Source organism: Chlorocebus sabaeus, chromosome 1 (genome assembly GCF_047675955.1).
Source record: "Chlorocebus sabaeus isolate Y175 chromosome 1, mChlSab1.0.hap1, whole genome shotgun sequence".
NCBI classification, from domain to species: Eukaryota; Metazoa; Chordata; class Mammalia; order Primates; family Cercopithecidae; genus Chlorocebus; species Chlorocebus sabaeus.
The window spans coordinates 16,150,058-16,169,374 of record NC_132904.1 but is presented as its reverse complement, the minus strand read 5'-3'; the positions used below and the strand labels follow the sequence as shown (position 1 = coordinate 16,169,374).

The 19,317-nt window shown below is 39.6% G+C and overlaps 1 protein-coding gene across 1 annotated transcript in view; it reads left to right on the top strand.

Moving 5' to 3' along the window:
- Positions 1-16,813, top strand: part of LOC103235562 (putative fatty acid desaturase 2-like protein FADS2B) — a 38,529-nt gene extending 21,716 nt beyond the window's left edge. Inside the window, exons 5-12 of the mRNA XM_037997358.2 lie at positions 1,633-1,758; positions 4,824-4,884; positions 10,643-10,719; positions 10,915-11,012; positions 12,342-12,438; positions 13,180-13,259; positions 15,264-15,389; positions 16,762-16,813. Of these exons, the coding sequence (XP_037853286.1) occupies positions 1,633-1,758; positions 4,824-4,884; positions 10,643-10,719; positions 10,915-11,012; positions 12,342-12,438; positions 13,180-13,259; positions 15,264-15,389; positions 16,762-16,813 (717 nt within the window). The remainder of the gene's footprint in view (positions 1-1,632; positions 1,759-4,823; positions 4,885-10,642; positions 10,720-10,914; positions 11,013-12,341; positions 12,439-13,179; positions 13,260-15,263; positions 15,390-16,761) is intronic.
- The last annotated feature ends 2,504 nt before the right edge of the window (positions 16,814-19,317 follow it).

Here is a 19,317-nt window from a genome sequence, read left to right as displayed (position 1 = left end):
ATATATCACATATATATCATGTATATATGATATTTCATGATACTCAAGCTCAACGTGTCACAAACTATACTTAACAATTTCTGTCCCCTCCTCCCCTTCTGGGTGGGGAGGAGAGAGAGAGATCCATATATATATACACACACACACGCACACACATATACACACACACACACACACACACACACATATATATATATATCTGGAGAGTCCCCATTCAGGCATAAGATTCAGGATAGAGACTCAGGCTGGAGGGTTGCAAGAAGGTTAGGGAATGTTAATGGGGAATGAGATGGGGGTTGCTAAGAAACAACTGCAAAGAAGACTATGGAAACACAATGCTAATGCTCACAGATTTTCAAATAAAGAGCCATCCCCTTCTACTACAGATGTTTGGTGTCCAGACCTGCATGCTCCTACAGAAATACAATGCACCACATTAAAATGACACTTGCATTTCAAATTTTCCAATAGTCATATTTAAAATGGAGTAACTTTATTACTCCACATATATTCAAAATAGTATTATTTCAACATGTAATCAATGTAAAAATTATTGATGAACTATTTTACATTCCTTTTTTCATACTGAATCTTCAAAATCCAGTAGGTGTTTTATACTTACGGCTTGTCTTTATTCGGTCGCTTTTCAAGTGCTCAGTTGCTCAATAGCCACATGTGCTAATGGCTATTGCATTGGACAGAGCGGACTAGAACATGCATAGACTGCTTGCTAAGCTATGTCAAATAAGCAATAAAAAACTACTACTGTTGCTCATTCTTCTGTAAATGATTAACATAAAGGAGGGAAACTGAATATCCCAGCATGCCAACATTTTACATACGTCATCTCATAACTCCCCAGACCACCCACGGAGGTAAATGTGCTTATGTTATTTACTGGAGACAGAAGTGAGCCTCAAAGAGGTTGGGTGACTTGCCCAAAACATGCAGCAGTATTTATACATCCAGTTTATGTAACTAGGTTGATGTGCCTCCAAATTATTTGCTCTATTAAAATTTCAGACTTTCTATGGTAAAAAAAAAAAAAAAAAAAATTCACCAACGACCTAATCAGAGGTGATTCAAGCTTGGCATCAGCTAAAATCTTTTTATTCTCATTTATTTTTGTATGAGAGCATTGAAACCGAGACATGCAAGGATCTGAGCCAAGCCCCCCAAGGAGATCACTTCAGATCCATGATTCTTTGAAACACTCATTGAAGTAAGATACCTGGGGCTGCTTCTTTTTCCCCAGAACTAATTAAAGTCTCGGAGCTAAGTCTTCTTTATATATAAAATAGAAACAATTCTCTCTGCCCCACCTAACTTCAGATTTTTTTTAATGAAGATCAAATAAGAGAAGGATGGGAGAACATTTCTTTTCAACCAGCTTTTATGATTTTCATTACCAAGACTTTCAGCCTAAAGTTGTGTTTCTGGATCAGAGATTTCTTTCTTTGTAAGCTAAGAGTGCCTCTGTCCGATGAGTCTTGCTGTGGCTCAGCAGTGGAGGCAAGCTAGAGAAACTCGGATATCTTATTTTGACTTTGGGGATGCACGCAGAAAGCTCTGAGAGTGAAGGGTATTTCAGGAAAGAATTATTTCAAGTAACGAGCCCTCTCTTCTCCTCAGGGCCTGTCAGCAAACTGGTGGAATTACCGGCACTTTCAACATCACGTAAAGCCGAACATCTACCCCAAAGACCCGGATATTGACATGGGCCCACTTTTTCTGCTCGGAGATTCACAACCTGTCAAGGTACACTTAGAAATCTTGAGCACTGGGGACATGTTCCTGGAAGTGGTTCCTGGAAAGGCTTACAGCCTTGCCTTGGAAAAATCAAGCCAGAAATTCTGGCTTCACACACAATCTGAGAACATTTCTCCTTCTTTTAGGCTCAAAATATAGATTTGAAATAACTGAATCTGGGGCTGTAAGAATACAAGGGCATTTAGAGTCATAACCTTTAAGTCTATGACCTTAAAGATCATCCAGTCCAACCTCCCACAGCAGGAAATATGGGAATCCACATTACTCTGTTTGAGCAATCTCAGTGACAGATGGGTCCCTGCCCAGTGCCTGTCATTTTCTCTGAGGCAATACAAGCCAGTGTTAGATCGTGGAACCAGATGACTGGGGTTGCAATGACTGTCTGAGGTTTAAACAGGGCGTGGAGAAACATTCACTGAGAGAATATAGGTCAATATATTCAACAAGCACTAGGTCACGTACATTCACATACCTAGTTATCTCAACTAATTCTAGCCCAGTTAGAAGACTCTATGCTGTTATATTTCGTTCATGTTCATTTTAGTGCATTTATACATGAACTACAGCCCAAATGCCATAGAAGAGAGCTAGAGGTCTCACCTCTAATTTGAGCTTATTAAACAACAGAAAAAGGAGGGGGAAAGTCATCTTCAGAATTTCTCAGTTAATGATTACTTTTTAAAACTTCAACTTGAAACCATCATGTAAAGCACAACATCAATTACCAAGATTTTTAGGAGGGAGTCTTTCTTTTTCTTTTTTTTTTCTTTTTTTTTTTTTTTTTTTTTGAGACAGAGTTTCGCTCTGTCACCCAGGCTGGAGTACAGTGGCATAATCTCAGCTCACTGCAAGCTCCACCTCCTGAGTTCATGCCATTCTCCTACCTCAGCCTCCCGAGTAACTGGGACTACAGGCGCCCGCCACCACTCCCAGCTAATTTTTTATATTCTTTTTTAGTAGAGGCGAGATTTCACCGTGTTAGCCAGGATGGTCTTGATCTCCTGACCTTGTGATCCGCCCGCCTCAGCCTCCCAAAGTGAGGAGGGAGTCTTTCTTAAGCAAAGGAGGTATAAGGATAACCAAAGAAAAGTGCCTCCGTTCAAGTGAAGTACCTGAGAGTCAGATACTTGGGAAGAGGTTGCTATCTCCTAGAAAAACTAGAAGTTTTATAAAAATAAAACGGTGTAGCCTCCTCAGTTGTTGCCTGTCTGGTCCATTAACCAAATATTGTGCAACTTTTTGAAAGTAGTTTTTTTCATCTTTGGGAGACTCACCCTTTTCCCTAGCTGAAAGAGAAAATAAGGTCTCTTGCTTTGAAAAAATTCTTGGTGATGTGATCACAAATCAGTCGCTTTTGACAATGATTCCGCAAACACATTGGACTACCCTGATGTTTGTGGGTTTCTATGATCATCATTGGAATTGTAAAGTATTGATTTCTCCAATTGTCCCCTCGTATCTCCCCTTCCTCCTAGAGAGCAAGGGAGTTTGTCTCAGGGAAGTTCGTGAAGCAGCTTGAGTTCAGACATGCCCTCTGTAGAGGTATTTTCAGTACACATGCTACCTCTTCACAAACAATAGAGGTTACCTCTCCAAGTTCTCAAGCTGCTCCTGGGATATCCCTAAAACCTTAGAGTTCTATGTAATATAATTTCAAAGCTACTGCACAAGACGTTATTTAAAATTATTTATTTAAACTCTAAAATTCAGTAGTTTCACATCAAAAACATTTCTAATCAGCCCTGGGCTTTTCCTTTCTTCCTTCTTTACTGTCTGCCTTTCTAATACTTTATTCAAATGTTAAGTTTCTTCAGCAAGCATTTATTAATACTTCTATGTCCTGTGCTTATATCCTGGAAGACAGAATCCTCCTTTGAGGTGATACTCAAAATCTGTCCATTATGGTTTGTTCACTCCCACACACTTCCAACTAGTCCCTTTACCATGTTTCCTGCTACTAAAATGTTTAAAGGTTTAGGAATAACTGCAAATAGCTATTATTACCTTATCACTATGATATTTCTTGTAATTTTTGACAATAAGAGAAGGAAGGACCAACTACACAATCCAAATACAAGAAATCTATACATAGGAGGAAAGATATCAAAGGAAAGGAGAAAGCAAGAGTCAAACACTGCCCAGAGTTTTAACTGAATGAACATAGGCAAAAATACAGAGTGAGTGTGAATTATCATTTATTCAGTAATTCCTTCAATAAACATTTACTGAGTGTCTGCTAGATACTAGAGATATAACCATTACTTCTCTCCTCCTTTCAAAGCATTTGCTGCCTTTGTGCCCTGAATATATGCCAGATTAACTAAGGAAAATCCTAGAAAATGAATCAAATTCTCAGTAGTGAATGTAATATTATAATTATATTATTATATAGTAATTATATAATGTATAATAAATATTATATGTACTATCATCATGGGCTAAAATAAATGATAGTGTGATTTCCATGATGAGAACATAAAAGAAGAAAGATGAGACAGACAGGAGGGCCCATGACTATATATTTTATCATATTACCATTTAGTATCTTTTGGATGAATGAATTTAAAAGAAAATTCTTGACTGTGATGAATGAATCACACATCTGTTGGATGAATGAATGAATATGGAGCAGAATCCTAAATGCCATAGTTGAAGAAGCACAAGAAAAACTCAGAAATGTCCCATTTCAGTGACCATTCCACCTCACATAAAGAGAAAAAAAAATTCAAAATGATTCCCACAGGAACAAAAAAATGATACAATTCCTACAGTCCAATGGAATATTCCATTTGTGATAGAATTATCCACATATAATTAAAGCAAGACGACGACACAGTATTTCTTCCTCCCATCCTGGTTCTGGTTCTTCTAGTGCCTCAGACTTGAAAGCTAATGAACACTGATCAGATGGCTCTTTCCATAAAGATTTTAGACACACACACACAATCATGTGCACACACACACACATACACACACACACACACACAGGCATCCTTGAGTGTGATGACCAGAAGTATGGTCTCTTATTTTTGTTTTATTCTCTCTTCATTCAGTACGGCAAGAAGAAAATCAAATACATCAACTATGAAAAGCAGCACCTGTACTTCTACATGGGTGAGTCTCCCAGAGCCACATTCCTTATATCCCATTTCCTTGAAGCAAGTACTTGTCAAGGCAGAAGTCATAATTGGAATGCTCTCACAGAGACCAGCCCACGTCCTATTGCTATTGAGCAAAGCAGCATGTCTTATTTCAGACTCCCCAGAGTGGAAATCTGCAAAGGGAGATGGAAAAGTAAACAGCCTTTTTAAACAGCACCTCATCACTCTGATGAGGTGGGAGATACCCAACGAGGGAGGGAAGGCAGGCTGCCAGTCAAGGGACCTGCATCTAGGACTGTCATTCTGGAAAGACCAAACATCTATCAAGAGAAAAGAATAATGGTGTTTGGGTAGGGAGGAAGTAGAGATGCGGAGATAAATCTGAAGCATTGACAGTGTGACACCAGAAATGGAGAGGCCGGGGAACAAAGGGCACCTGCAGCGCTTTTGTGTGGAAGAAAGCTGTCTGCTCCCATGACCTGCATATAGCTGTGGGAAGGCATGAGACATACATACCTGAGTGTGGGCATGTGGGTCAAGTTTGAAGGAAAATACAGGTAGCTGCGTAAATTTGATACCAGTAAAAGAACATCATAAGCAAAGACTGCTCTTAACCAATATCAAACTCATAGCAGCTCACAAAATAAGCTTTCAAGAAACCCCCAAATCTGCCCAACTAAAACATATATCTGGGGCATAAACCAAAATCAGGGAAAGAACCAAACATTTCCTGTAGTCCAGTTGTTCTCAACCAGAGCAATTTTGCCTCCCAGGGGCAATGTCAAAAGATATTTTTTTGGTTATCGCAACAGAGGAGGAGGGAAGGTATTGGCAGTCAGTGGATAGAAGCCAGGGATGCTGCTAAACATTCTGCGATGCAAAGGAAGCCCCTCATAAAAATAATCATCTCACCCAAATTGTCAGCAGTGCTGGGCTTGAGAAACATAGTTGCAGATGATCTGATTTGCCCACGTGTAGGCCACAAATGGCCACCCCTATCATGCCAGAGGAAGATAGCAGGGGGCAAATTTTTTGAAGTGTGAGGTCGACCATCACTGCTGGATCCTCTACAGTGGGAATTCAGCCTTCCCCATCCTGCACTCGTCACCTGCCCCACTGCTCTTGCAAAACCTAAAAGAGGAATGAGGACATTGGTGCCCCATTTTTAAAAGGTAGCTGATTCCCAGTCTGACTAGGTGTGTCTGCAAAAGAAAACCCTGTTGGAGTTTCTTCTCTGAACTCTCCTGAGAAACATGTGTTTACCTCCCCTGTCTGAAGTGGGACAATATGCCCTTACCTTATGAGAAATGAGGGAATGGTGTGAATTCACTGCAAAATGCCCACTTCACAAACCACACTACCACCACCAAGAGCTGCTTTATTGTGGCCCTTCCCGGCAAATGCTAGCTTCACATCTCGGGTACAAATGAGTCGTACTCAAACTGTCAAAAAGAAACAAAACCAGACAGTTGTTAAAGGTAGCAAGACCAATCATGTTCAGGCTATCGCACTAGGGGAGAGAGACTTCACCATAAACCAAGCTTAATTCTCCTGACGCAAAAGTGAGAGAGAGGCTTTTTAAATGCTGGAGCATGCTAAAGGAAAAGTACTGAAAGACACTGGGAGATGGGGTGGGGGTGGAGGAGCTGGTTGGTGAGATTTGTCCAGGCTGTCTGTGTCTGCTAACTGGTACTCAGCAAAGTTAGGCTCCTATCCTCCCAAACAGACTGACAGATAAGAGCCCCATCCTTCTTGATGACTACATTTCAAAGGGATTGTTACCAGGCCCTTGAGAAATACATTTCTGGAGTGTAGAAGCTACATCTCAAAAGAAGACACAAAGGATTTATAATTGTCAGTGTCCTAAAGTAAATGCTCTCTAAAAAGGGGTGTCAGGTGCCTATAGTCAGACACTGGCCAGAATAAACAGTAAATTATTTTGGCAGCCCTGAGCTTTCTCAGGTAAAAACTTCAAGGATGCTGGGATTATCCCAGAGAGATAGCCTTGAGCTTTGAGGAACTATGCTAGTGTTTGTTCAAGTTTCTTAGTGTGGAGAGTGGATGAAATCATTTGTGCTGAGAGTCTGCAATTCTCGTAGGCCAAGGATGAGGCCTAGTTGAGAAGAGGGCTCAAAGGATCCTAACTAAAGTTTGACCAGGGAGACAGCCTTTGTCAAAAGCCAGAGGATCTCCTTAAGGATCCTCTGTGCCTGGGAAGCCTCAGTGATGCTGGGGGAAAGGCAGGTAAATAACTCTGACCAGGAAACGAGTATACCTTCTTCATCTCTGATACCTCAACACACTATAATGGGGCTAAATCCCAAAGATCCAGGGAGACTGAAGGACTCCAAGGACCTTGAAAACACTTGAAAGCTGGTAGCAGAAGCTGTTCAGGGATGCCTTCATCAAAAATGACTCAAATCTCCCAAGCTTTCCTAGCTTCTTTGAGGCAGCTTGAACCTGGAGCTACTGATCTAATTCTTAGCCTCGTCTTTTAGACTTGAAATGCCCACTGCAGTCCAGGATGGGGCTGTGGATCTCCACTTGCATCTTTCCTTGGGGCCAGCATTCCAGGAATGCTGCATTAAGGAGATAGACTCCTGCTCACTTGCATTGGGGTCACATTTTTTAATTAAATACATTTACTGGATTTATTAAATAAATGTATTAAGTACATTATAAAAATACAACACAGTAATCACAAAACAGATGCTGGATCATCCTAATACCAAAAACAGGGAGAGACAGAACAACAAAATGAGATTTTAGGCAAGTACCCCTGATGAACATCAATGTGAAAATCCTTACTAAAATACTGGCAAACCAAATCCAGCAGCACATCAAAAAGTTTATTCACCACAATTAAGTTGGAATTCAAGGCTGGTTCAACATACACAAATAAATAAATGTAATCCATCACATAAGCAGAACCAATGACAAAAACCACATGACTGTCTCAATTGATGCAGAAAAGGTCTTCAATAAAATTCAACACCCCTTTATGCTAAAAAAAACCTCTCAATAATCTAGGTATTAATGGAAAGTATCTCAAAATAATAAGAGATATTAATGACAAACACACAGCCAATATCATACCGAATGGGCAAAAGCTGGAAGCATTCCCTTTGAAAACTGGCACAAGACAACCTCTCTCACCACTCCTATTTAACATAGTATTGGAAGTTTCTGGCCAGGGCATTCAAGCAAGAGAAAGAAATAAAGCATATTCAGATAGGAACAGAGGAAGTCAAATTGTCTGTTTGCAGATGACATGATTGTATATTTAGAAAACCCCATCATCTCAGCCCAAAATCTCCTTAAACTGATAAGCAACTTCAGCAAAGTCTCAGGATACAAAATCAATATACAAAAACCACAGGCATTCCTGTACACCAATAATAGACAAACAGAAAGCCAAATCATGAGTGAACTCTCATTCACAACTGTTACAAAGATAAGAAAATACCTAGGAATACAACTTACAAGGAACATAAAGGATCATTTCAAGTAGAACTACAAAGCACTGCTCAAGGAAATAAAGAAGGACACAAACAAATGTAAAAATATACCATGCTCAAGAATAGGAAGAATCAATATCATGAAAATGGCCATATTGCCCAAAGTAATGTGTAGATTCAATGCTATCCCCATCAAGGTACCATTGACTTTCTTCACAGAATTAGAAAAAACTACTTTAAATTTCATACGGAACCCAAAAAAAGCCCATATAGCCAAGACAATGCTAAGCAAAAAGAACAAAACTGAAGGTATCATGCTACCTGACTTCAAACTATACTACAAGTATACCAAACTATACTACAGTAACCAAAACAGCATGGTACTGGTACCAAAACAGATATATAGACCAATGGAACAGAACAGAGGCCTCAGAAATAATGCCACACATCTACAACCTTCTGATCTTTGGCAAACCTGACAAAAACAAGCAGTGGGGAAAGGATTCCCTATTTGATAAATGGTGTTGGGAAAACTGACTAGCCATATGCAGAAAACTGAAACTAGACCCCTTCCTTATACCTTATAAAAAATTAAGTCAAGATGGATTAAAGACTTAAACATAAGACCTAAAACCATAAATACCCTAGAAGAAAACCTAGGCAAAACAATTCAGGACATAGGCATGGGCAAAGACTTCATGACTAAAACACCAAAAGCTATGGCAACAAAAGCCAAAATAGACAAATGGGATCTAATTAAAGTAAAGAGCATCTGCAGAGCAAAAGAAACTATCATCAGAGTGAACAGGCAACCTACAGAATGGGAGAAAATTTATTTAATCTAGCCATCTGACAAGGGGCTAATATCCAGAATCTATAAGGAACTTAAACAAATTTACAAGAAAAAAACAAGCAACCCCATCAAAAAGTGGGCAAAGGATATGAACAGACACTTCTCAAAAGAAGACATTTATGCAGCCAACAAACATATGAAAAAAAAACTCATAATCACTGGTCATTAGAGAAATGTAAATGAAAACCACAATATGATACCATCTCATGCCAGTTAGAATGGTGATCATTAAAAAGGCAGGAAAAAACAGATGCTGGAGAGGATGTGGAAAAATAGAAATGCTTTTATACTGTTGGTGGGAGTGTAAATTAGCTCAATCATTGTGGAAGACAGTGTGGTGATTCCTCAAGGATGTAAAACCAGAAATACCATTTGACCCAGCAATCCCATTACTGGGGATATATCTAAAGAATTATAAATCATTCTGCTATAAAGACACATGCACACATATGTTTATTGCAACACTATTCACAATAGCAAAGACTTGGAACCAACCCAAATGCCCATTAATGTTAGACTGAATAAAGAAAATGTGGCACATATATACCATGGAAAGCTATGCAGTCATAAAAATGGATGAGTTCATGTCCTTTGCAGGGACATGGATGAAGCAGGAAACCATCATTCTCAGCAAACTAACACAGGAACAGAAAACCAAACACCGCATGTTCTCACTCATAAGTGGGAGTTAAACAATGAGAACACACGGACACAGGAAGGGGAACATCACACACCAGGGGCTGTTGGTGGGTTGGGGGTTAGAGGAGGGATAACATTAGGAGAACAACCTAATGTAGATAGATGATGGGTTGATGGGTGCAGCAAACCACCAAGGCACGTGTAGACCTATGTAACAAACCTGCACGTTCTGCACATGTATTCCAGAACTTAAAGTATAATTTTAAAAAAAGGATGCTGGAAAATATTTAGAGAAATGGGAAGATGGTCAGGATATGCTTTATTTTTAAAGGTAGTGTAGCAAACAGTACTATAGGTAGCATAATAGCAATTTTTAGAACATATATTAATATATCTATATTCAAAATGTTTATGGTAATATTTGGGTAGTAAGATTACAGGTGATTTTCCTCTTTTTACTTTTATTTTAGTTTCAAGGGTACATGTGCACGTTTGTTATACACATAAATTGTGTGTCTCGGGAGGCATCACTACTCACAATAGCTAAGACACGGAATCAGCCTAAATGCACATCAATGGTAGACTGCTTAAATAAAATGTGGTATGTATACACCATGGAATACTACACATCCATTCAAAAGAATAAGATAATGTCCTTTGCAGCAATATGGATGGAGATGGAGGCCATTATCCTAGGTGAACTAACGCAGGAACAGAAAACCCAACACTGCATGTTCTCACTTCTACATGGGAGCTAAACATTAAATACACATGAACACATTCTGTTTATTTATTCAGCATCATTTTTTGTTCTATTTCAGTTGGGCTCCCACTCCTTATGCCAGTATATTTCAACCTGCAATCTATGCAAGTGATGTACCTTCGAAGATATTGGGTGGTGAGTAATGTGACTCATTCTCTGAAACTAGACCAAGTAGAAGAGGGAAGATGAAAATGCTGTGTCCTCTCCAGATACAGCTTCCTTGAATAACAAGGCATAAGATTCAGCCAGAACGTGAAGGGACCCCAAGCCAATGAAGCAGAAATGAAATCATGTTCAGGGTGTATAACTTTCAAGTGCTTTTCTCTGCAGGACATTGCCTGGGTTAGCAGCTTTTACATCCGATATTTCATCACATTTGGCCCATACTATGGAATCTTTGGGACCGTGTTGCTCATCTATTTGGTCAAGTAAGAATACTATTTTATTTCGGTAATCCAAATGATCCTCGTCAGATCCTTCCCCATCAGAGCTATTTGTCATCAGTTTTAAAACAGATGAGATTATGACATCATGCCCCATTTCTTGCAGCTGAGGTGTTTTTAAGCAAATGTGAAAAAAAATAGTTCAAATAGTTGAATAAGACAAGCCCTTTGCAAAAAAAATTTGCCCAATCCCCATTTTTACCCACATCCTGGATTCTTAAAGGAAGCATTTCAATTGAATCCTAAATCCTTAAAACTGTAATCTAGGTAGACATAGTAATCCCTACCAAAGAATGACAGGGAAGGAATTTTTTTTTTAAGTTATTTTATGACTAGAGGTTTTCCCAATGCATTTTTGTTTGAATAGTCCTCTCCAATTTTCCAATGTAATCCTCCCTCATTCTGTTGTCAAGTTATTCTAAGTCCTAAATAATTATAAGAATAATGATAGCTACTATGCATCAGACACTTTGTTAAAGGCTTTACATGCTTTATCTTATTTGATGTAATCCTCACACAACTCGGCAGTGTAGATAGTATCATGCTCATTTTTCTGCTAAAGGAACTGAAGTTTAAGGAGATTAAATCATAGGCCCAAGGGCATGTAAGAGCAAGTAAGAGCCAAGGCCAGTGCCGAAACAGAACTTGAATCCACCTCTTATCTGACGACAAAGCCCAGGCTGTCAACCAGTTTGCATGTGCCCTTAAATTTCCCTAGTGGTTTTGATCTTTGCACTAGAGCTACAGAAAACTTTAGAGGTTCTGCTGGCCGGGCGCGGTGGCTCAAGCCTGTAATCCCAGCACTTTGGGAGGCCGAGACGGGCGGATCACGAGGTCAGGAGATCGAGACCATCCTGGCTAACACGGTGAAACCCCGTCTCTACTAAAAATACAAAAAAAAAAAACTAGCCGGGCGAGGTGGCGGGCGCCTGTAGTCCCAGCTACTCCGGAGGCTGAGGCAGGAGAATGGCGTGAACCCAGGAGGCGGAGCTTGCAGTGAGCTGAGATCCGGCCACTGCACTCCAGCCCGGGCTACAGAGCAAGACTCCGTCTCAAAAAAAAAAAAAAAAAGAAAACTTTAGAGGTTCTGCTCCCATACATTTGGCAGTCATGTGGCTGAATGCTTAGTGTGTCATCTCTTGATATAAAGGTCTTTCAGAGAAGAAAAAGAAAGATCACCATTTTACTGGAAACTTTGAGTCTCTTTCATTTCCTCCAGTGCTCAACCAGCTCTACCAGGGGTTATGCAAGCCCAGTGCTTGCTACTGAAACACCCTAAACAGTCATCACTTCCTCCTCTTATTCCTCCAAAAGGTTTCTTGAAAGTCCTTGGATTGCATATGTTACCCAGATGAGCCACATACCAATGAGAATGAGCACAGAGGAGAACCGAGACTGGCTCAGCACTCAGGTAATGATGGAGTTCCTCGGGGAGAATCTTTCTAACCACACTGATTTAGAACCCAGTCCCTCCCTTGACACACGGGGATTATGGGGATTACAATTCAAGATGAGATTTGAGTGCGGACACAGGAAAACTGTATCAATGGACAATTTGATGGGAAGAGGGCTAGGAAATGGGTGCTAGTTGACAGTTGGGGAAGAAATTATAGGGGTGTGGAAAATGTTCCCAGTCCACCTTTGGGTGGGGCCACAGAACCCATCAAGTCATGAGTCATGCATGGGTCCAAGTGGGGACAGTCTGAAAAACATCTCAAAAAATTAATCTTAGGTTCTATAATAGTGATGTTATCTACAAGCACAATTGGGAAAGTCACAAATCCTGTCACCTCTGGCCGCATGACTCCTGAGCAGTAAAGAATTATAGAAACTATGCCTCCATCTTAGCAGAATTCAGGCCCCTCTCACAATCCTAACGTTATGGCCTTTTATTAGTTATACAAAAGCAGTTTAGTTTTGGGAAGGGCTACTATCATCCTTGCTTTAAGGTTAAACTACAAAATAAGTTCCTCCCAAAGTCAGCTTAGCCTACACCCAGGAATTACAAAGGACAGCTTGGAGATCAGAAGCAAGATGTAGTCAACTATGTCAGATTTATCTTACTGTCATAATTTTGCAAAGGTGGTCTCAAATATTTTCTTTGTTTGACACTTGGGCTCATTTATAACTAATATAAGCTTTTTCTTTGCAGGTCTTGGCCACCTGTAATATTGAACAGTCCTTTTTCAATGACTGGTTCACTGGGCACCTGAACTTCCAAATTGAGCACCAGTGAGTAACAAGAATAGTCCTTAGTAGGGCAAGTGCAGTCACTTATAACATCCCCATATATAATCCAGATCAGGCCCTAGGCTCAAAGTCTCAGAGAACCAGCATTTTCTACAAGCTGCTATCTTTCTACTAGCAATGATGGGGAAGAAAGGGAAGGAAGGATGGAAGGATGGAAGGAAGGAAGGAAGGAAGGAAGGAAGGAAGGAAGGAAGGAAGGAAGGAAGGAAGGAAGGAAGGAAGGAAGGACAGAAAGAGAGAGAGAGAAAACAAGAAAGAGAGAGAGAAAGAAAGGAAGGAAGGAAAGAAAGGAAAGAAAAGAAAAAGAAAGGAAGAAAGGAAGGAAGGAAGGAAGGAAAGATTGTGAGTAAATAGAGTGAAATCTTGGAAAAGTGCCTGTGATTCCATTTTCAGACACCTGCAGGCTTGAGAAGTGGGTAACCAAGTTGTGTTGAAATTTAAATATCTATCTCTTTAGATCTGAAGTTATAAAATAATCAATGATAAAACCCATTCCCTGACGCAATATTCAAATGGTATTGGCAATACTTTGCCAATGAGTCAGTTAGGTGGCCATAAAATAAAGAGAAAATCGTAACAGTTGGAGAGTTGATCTCCAGAATATTCAAGGGAGAGACTGTCCACATCCTCTTTACCTAAGCCATATTTTGGATAGTCAGAGAAGGAAAGAGCTCTTACACCTGCTCATTTAATTTTCTCATCCTTTCCTTCATGTTAGTTCTTAAAAGTCTCAGCAAAACAAGGAAGGACTATTATTCACATTTTATCAAAGATTAAGTTAAAACCCAGGAAAGTCACCTAGGTGATTACTGGAAAATCTTAAATAAAAATCCGTATCTCCTCACTCCTTATTCCTATCCCAGGACTTTTTGCTATATGCCATAACTAGAACTTACTGAATATTCATCTATTCATGGGATAGGAGTTAGATGGTGTTTGGGAACCTCCGCCTAGTCTCTTTGCTAAAACCTAACAAGAGTCACCTTTACTCGAGTTCCCAATAAGTTCCTCATCTTCATCTGAGACCACCTCAGCCTGGACCTTATTGTCCATATCATTGTCAGCATTTTGGGCAAAGCCATTCGATAAGTCTCTGGGAGGTTCCAAACTTTCCCACATTTTCCTGTCTTATTCTGAGCCATCCAAACCGTTCCAACCTCTGCCTGTTACCCAGTTCCAAAGTCATTTCCACATTTTGAGGTATCTTTTCAGCAACATCCCACTTCCGGTTCCCATTTACTATATTAGTCTGTTTTCACACTGCTGATAAAGTCATACCCGAGACTGGGAAGAAAATGACGTTTAATTGGAATTACAGTTCCAAATGGCTGGGGAGGACTCAGAATCATGGCGGGAGGCAAAAGGCACTTCTTACATGGCAGTGGCAAGAGAAAATGAGGAAGAAGCAGGAGAAAATGAGGAAGAAGAAAAGCAGGAACCCCTGATAAACCCATCATGTCTCATGAGACTTATTCACTATCATGAGAATAGCAGGGGAAAGACTGGTCCCCATGACTCAATTACCTTCCCCTGGGTCCCTCCCACAACACGTGGGAATATGGGAGATACAATTCAAGTTGAGATTTGGGTGGGGGTACAGTCAAACCATATCAGATGGATAGAGAAAAAGAGAGAGACAAAGACAGAGACAGAGATGGGGGACAGGGATATCTTCAGCTCCCCTAGGTAATTCAAAGTGATAGACAATCCATACCTTCATTTAACATGGCAAAATATAAACATATTCAATGAAGATAACATTTACTTTGTTAGCATTTCCCAAACATTCACCACCCACTTGGCTTGCAGAGGTGTTAAGAGATAAGGATATTTTGGCAGGAGGTTTTTAACTTCCCAGAACAGCCGTATTGTGCAAGGTCAAGGTTGGGTCTGCATTGCTGATATAGTTTTATTTGGTAACAGAAGGAAGAAAACTCAGAGTTTTTCTTTAGGTCTAAATTTTATATCTCTTGTATCTTTCTCCAGTCTGTTCCCCACAATGCCACGCCATAATTATCACAAAGTGGCGCCTCTGGTGAGGTCACTGTGTGCCAAGCATGGATTGCAGTATGTGAATAAACCCATGTTGAGGGCGTTTGGAGATATTGTCAGGTAATAACATAATTTCTCTTGGCTCACAGTTCTCATTTGTCTTTACTGCCACTCCCCAGACTATTCAGTGGCTTATGAATCATTCATTTAACAACCATTTATTAAGGGTCACCTGTGTGCTCAGCGTGGCTACGCGGCACCATAGGGAACCGTATCAACAACAAAATAATGATAATACTGACCTTTTACCTATAGGTACAGCTTAGTAAAAATGCTTTACTGTCCTACTAAATTTCAAATTTCTTAAAATCAAGGCTGTATATTATTTGCCTTTCTATCCCCCACAGAGCTTCCTACATGTGTTAGAATTTAAGTAGTGGGAGGAACTGTCAGATCATCTGGTCCAGTGTTGCAAATTTAGAAGCCTGCAGGGTCCAGTGGGGTATAAATGTGCAGCTCAGGCTGGGGTGATTAATTAAGAGTAGTGAGGCATGCAGAAACTGAAAATCCATACTTATCCTTAGGCATTCACATACAATTTCCTAAAGAATGTTGTGCTGGTTAAATGAACAACCAATAATCTGGGTTTAATAACTTTCTCTTTAGTTTAGGATTGAAAAAAAAAAAAAAAATCTCAAATGAGGTCAACAAGGCCAGGCCTGATCTGATCTGATCCCTGACCAGTGCTCCAGCTTCAGACTCTCCACCACACTCCTCTTTCTCTGTCCCCCAGATAATTTCCTCCAGAAATTAGTGCAATTGGCCTACCTTAAGTTGCCGTGAAACTCCCTTCCCTAGTTGTCTTATCCTTTTGCCACTTTTTCTTCTGCCTGGAATGTTCCCCCAAACCTCTACCTCCCTTGACATCATCTTGTCAATTGCCATTCTTTCTCCAAGGCTCAATTCAAATGCCTTTTCCTCATGTCTATCTCCTCTGACCCCAAAACTAAATTAGTCGCCTGCTCTTGCAGCACCTGGTTCTCTTCATTTGTGAAGTTTATCACAATTGTATTCAAATAACATATTGGGTAATAAATTATTTAATATGTGTCTCCCAAGCTAGACCAGGAATTTCATGTGGACAGGACTCACATCTACCCTACTCATTGCTGTACTACCAGAGCCTAGAAGAATGTCCTCCATATTATAAAATAGGGTTGATAGATAAATATAGGATGGGTGGATTTACAGGTATATAGGCTCAGAAAAGAATAAAATGAAAGAAAATCTCAATGTTCTCCATAAAGGAAAGGTGAATTCACCTGCTAAAAACAATTCAGTCAACAGAATTGGTCAACAGAGGATGACATTTATCAGATGTAGCTGGAAATGACAACATTGTTCTGAACCAGGCAGAGGAGCAAATTCCATGTAAGAGCTTTCTTAACATTACAGTCTCACCTCCTGATGATCTTGTTTATTCCTTCCACAGAGCCTTGAAGAAATCTGCAGCCCTCTGGGTGGATGCTTACTATGAAACATGATGCCAAATGTCAGCCTTGATACACATGTAATTGCATCTCTGATGAGGGCTGGTGCATGTGCAGGAGCTCTTCCTTGCTTAACTGGGAATTAGTTATCACCATTGGTATACCTGACTGTGCTGTTCTGGGAATATGAATCCCAAGCACATGTGATAAGCCCTTCCCTAAAAGTCTTCTTTGCAAGTAACAACCTAGGAAACACAAGATGGCATTGACCAGGGTTATAAAAGGGAAATAGAGCCCAAAATTTTTGTTTTTTCACTAGAACCTTAAACTCAGTCCACCCAATAGACCTTAGTCAGATCATCTCAGTCAAGGGTCAGAAGTACAAGAACCAGGCGAAAGTTTTATGGATGAAGTGGACAAAGGAGAAGTTGGCCAAAAGAGAGCCATCTAACAGGGTACTTTGGAAATTAGTGCAGTTGCGCTTAGAAAAGAATCATATGTGTAAGAAGTTCCTCTTGAAGCACAAACGTTTTTTACTTATTTCTTTTCATATGTGTGAACTCTTTTTCTTTAAAAACTGAATATAATTAACATTAAAATTTCTTCAAATATTTCAATATTGACTTCACATCTTCATTATTGTAACTGCATATGTGTCATTAATGTATATATACATTTTCTTTCCAAGTAGACAAAATATCTATGAAATATCTTAAAAGAACTTCCTACATCTAGTCCTAATAGCAACAGATCAAGCAGGTTAATGTTCTGTATTTAAAGATGTGTTGTGTTTCACTAAAGAATAGACTGTGTTTTAAGTATAAGATTTTGTTGCCTACTCCCTACCCACCATGCAGAACTACTGTACTTTGTAATTGAGTTACCCGGATGAAAGAAAGAGTTCTGTTTTCTCTAATGGAAACTCCAAGCATTGACAAGGCAGTTTTCAAGTTTGACACCAAAGTAAGCATGTCTTAGAACAAGAGGGCTTTCTCTCTCACAAGAGAGGGTTTTAGTGCTAGAAGGATAAGTGGACACTCTTAGTAACATGCTGATCTCTAGTGTCTAAACTTTTATTAAAGGTTACCTTAGCTGCAGAAAGCACAATAGTGCAAGCTTGCTTCCCCAGCTCCAAACAAGTCGGTGCTACTGGATTAGCTGTTGCCTGAAATTCTACCAGTATACATTCATTCCCTTACTCCAAGCTCTGCAAAATACTCTTTTAGCTTTGTTTGTTTCTCAATTAAACCCCTACTAGAAAATAACACATTAAATCACTCATAGCTCCTGGGAACTTAGCCACACATGTCAAAGTCAGGAAAACAAAAACTGGTTGTCTGGGAGGAAGAGGCATTATTGAAATGATAATGGCTAATATCAAATAGGAATGTTGGGGAGGAGATGAAAAGAATAAAAAGCTATTTCGACTTCATGGCTCTTTATAATAGGCAGGCAAGTGCCCATATTCCTCCTGCTGGTGGATTTCAGATGATTTCTCCTGCCTCAGTTCAGGGTTACAAGTGGGAGTGGGCTCAATGGTTGGCTTTTTCCGTCTCCCCTGGTCCAAACCAGAGACTCTCAAGCACTGCTTGTTCTCCTGATTACTTAGAAATAGCAACCCGACTCTCCTTGGGCAAATTTACTATCTCAAACTTGTTCCCCACTCAGTGTTAAAAATAGCCCACTTTGTAAATCTCCAAACAGACTTGATTACTGTGTAATTTGAAGAAAGTTGGGATATTTAAACAGATTATACAAGGAAACATGAAATCAAAAAAGGTGCTTGGGTCAGGCTCGCATCTGTAATCTCAACATTTGGGAGGCCAAGGCAGGAGGATCTCTTGAGTCCAGATGTTCAATACCAGCCTGGGCAACACAGAGAATTTTTGAGCAACTAGAGTTTTGTTTTGTTTTGTTTTTATTTATTTTTATTTTTTAGAGATTCTGTCTCTTAAGTAAATAAATAAATAAATAAAATTCAAAATTCCAGAAAGGTGCTAGACCATCTGATTCTGGGCTCTTCTTTGCTGGGAGGTTTTTGATTACTGCTTTACTCTCCATAATCATTATTGACCTGTTCAGATTTTCTTTCTTCATGATTCAGTCTTGGTGGGTTTTATGTTTCTAGGAATTTATCCATATATTCTAGGTTACTCAATTCGTTTGTGCATAGTTGTTCACAGTAGGCTCTTATGATCCTTTGTATTTCTATGGTTTACAAAAATATGGAAACTGAACCATGTGTCATTTAAGGATTCATAAATATGTAGTAACGTGATAAAGAGAAGCAAGAGAATAGTACACACAAAAATGAGGATCATAGTGAGGGAAAGGTGCTAGGTAAGAATGAAAATGTATCAGTAAGGTAAATTTTAATTTGCTTAGTAGGTTGTTAGTTAATTAAAATCATCATTTTTCTGAATTCATTATCTCAACTGTTGTCTCTCTCTCACCCTGTGGTGACTGGCATTTACACTTGGTGAAGCATTAGCCATATTTTTATTGCTTGTTCAATACACTTTCCAGAGGAGGAGAACCAAAGCCTACTGCTTTCACAG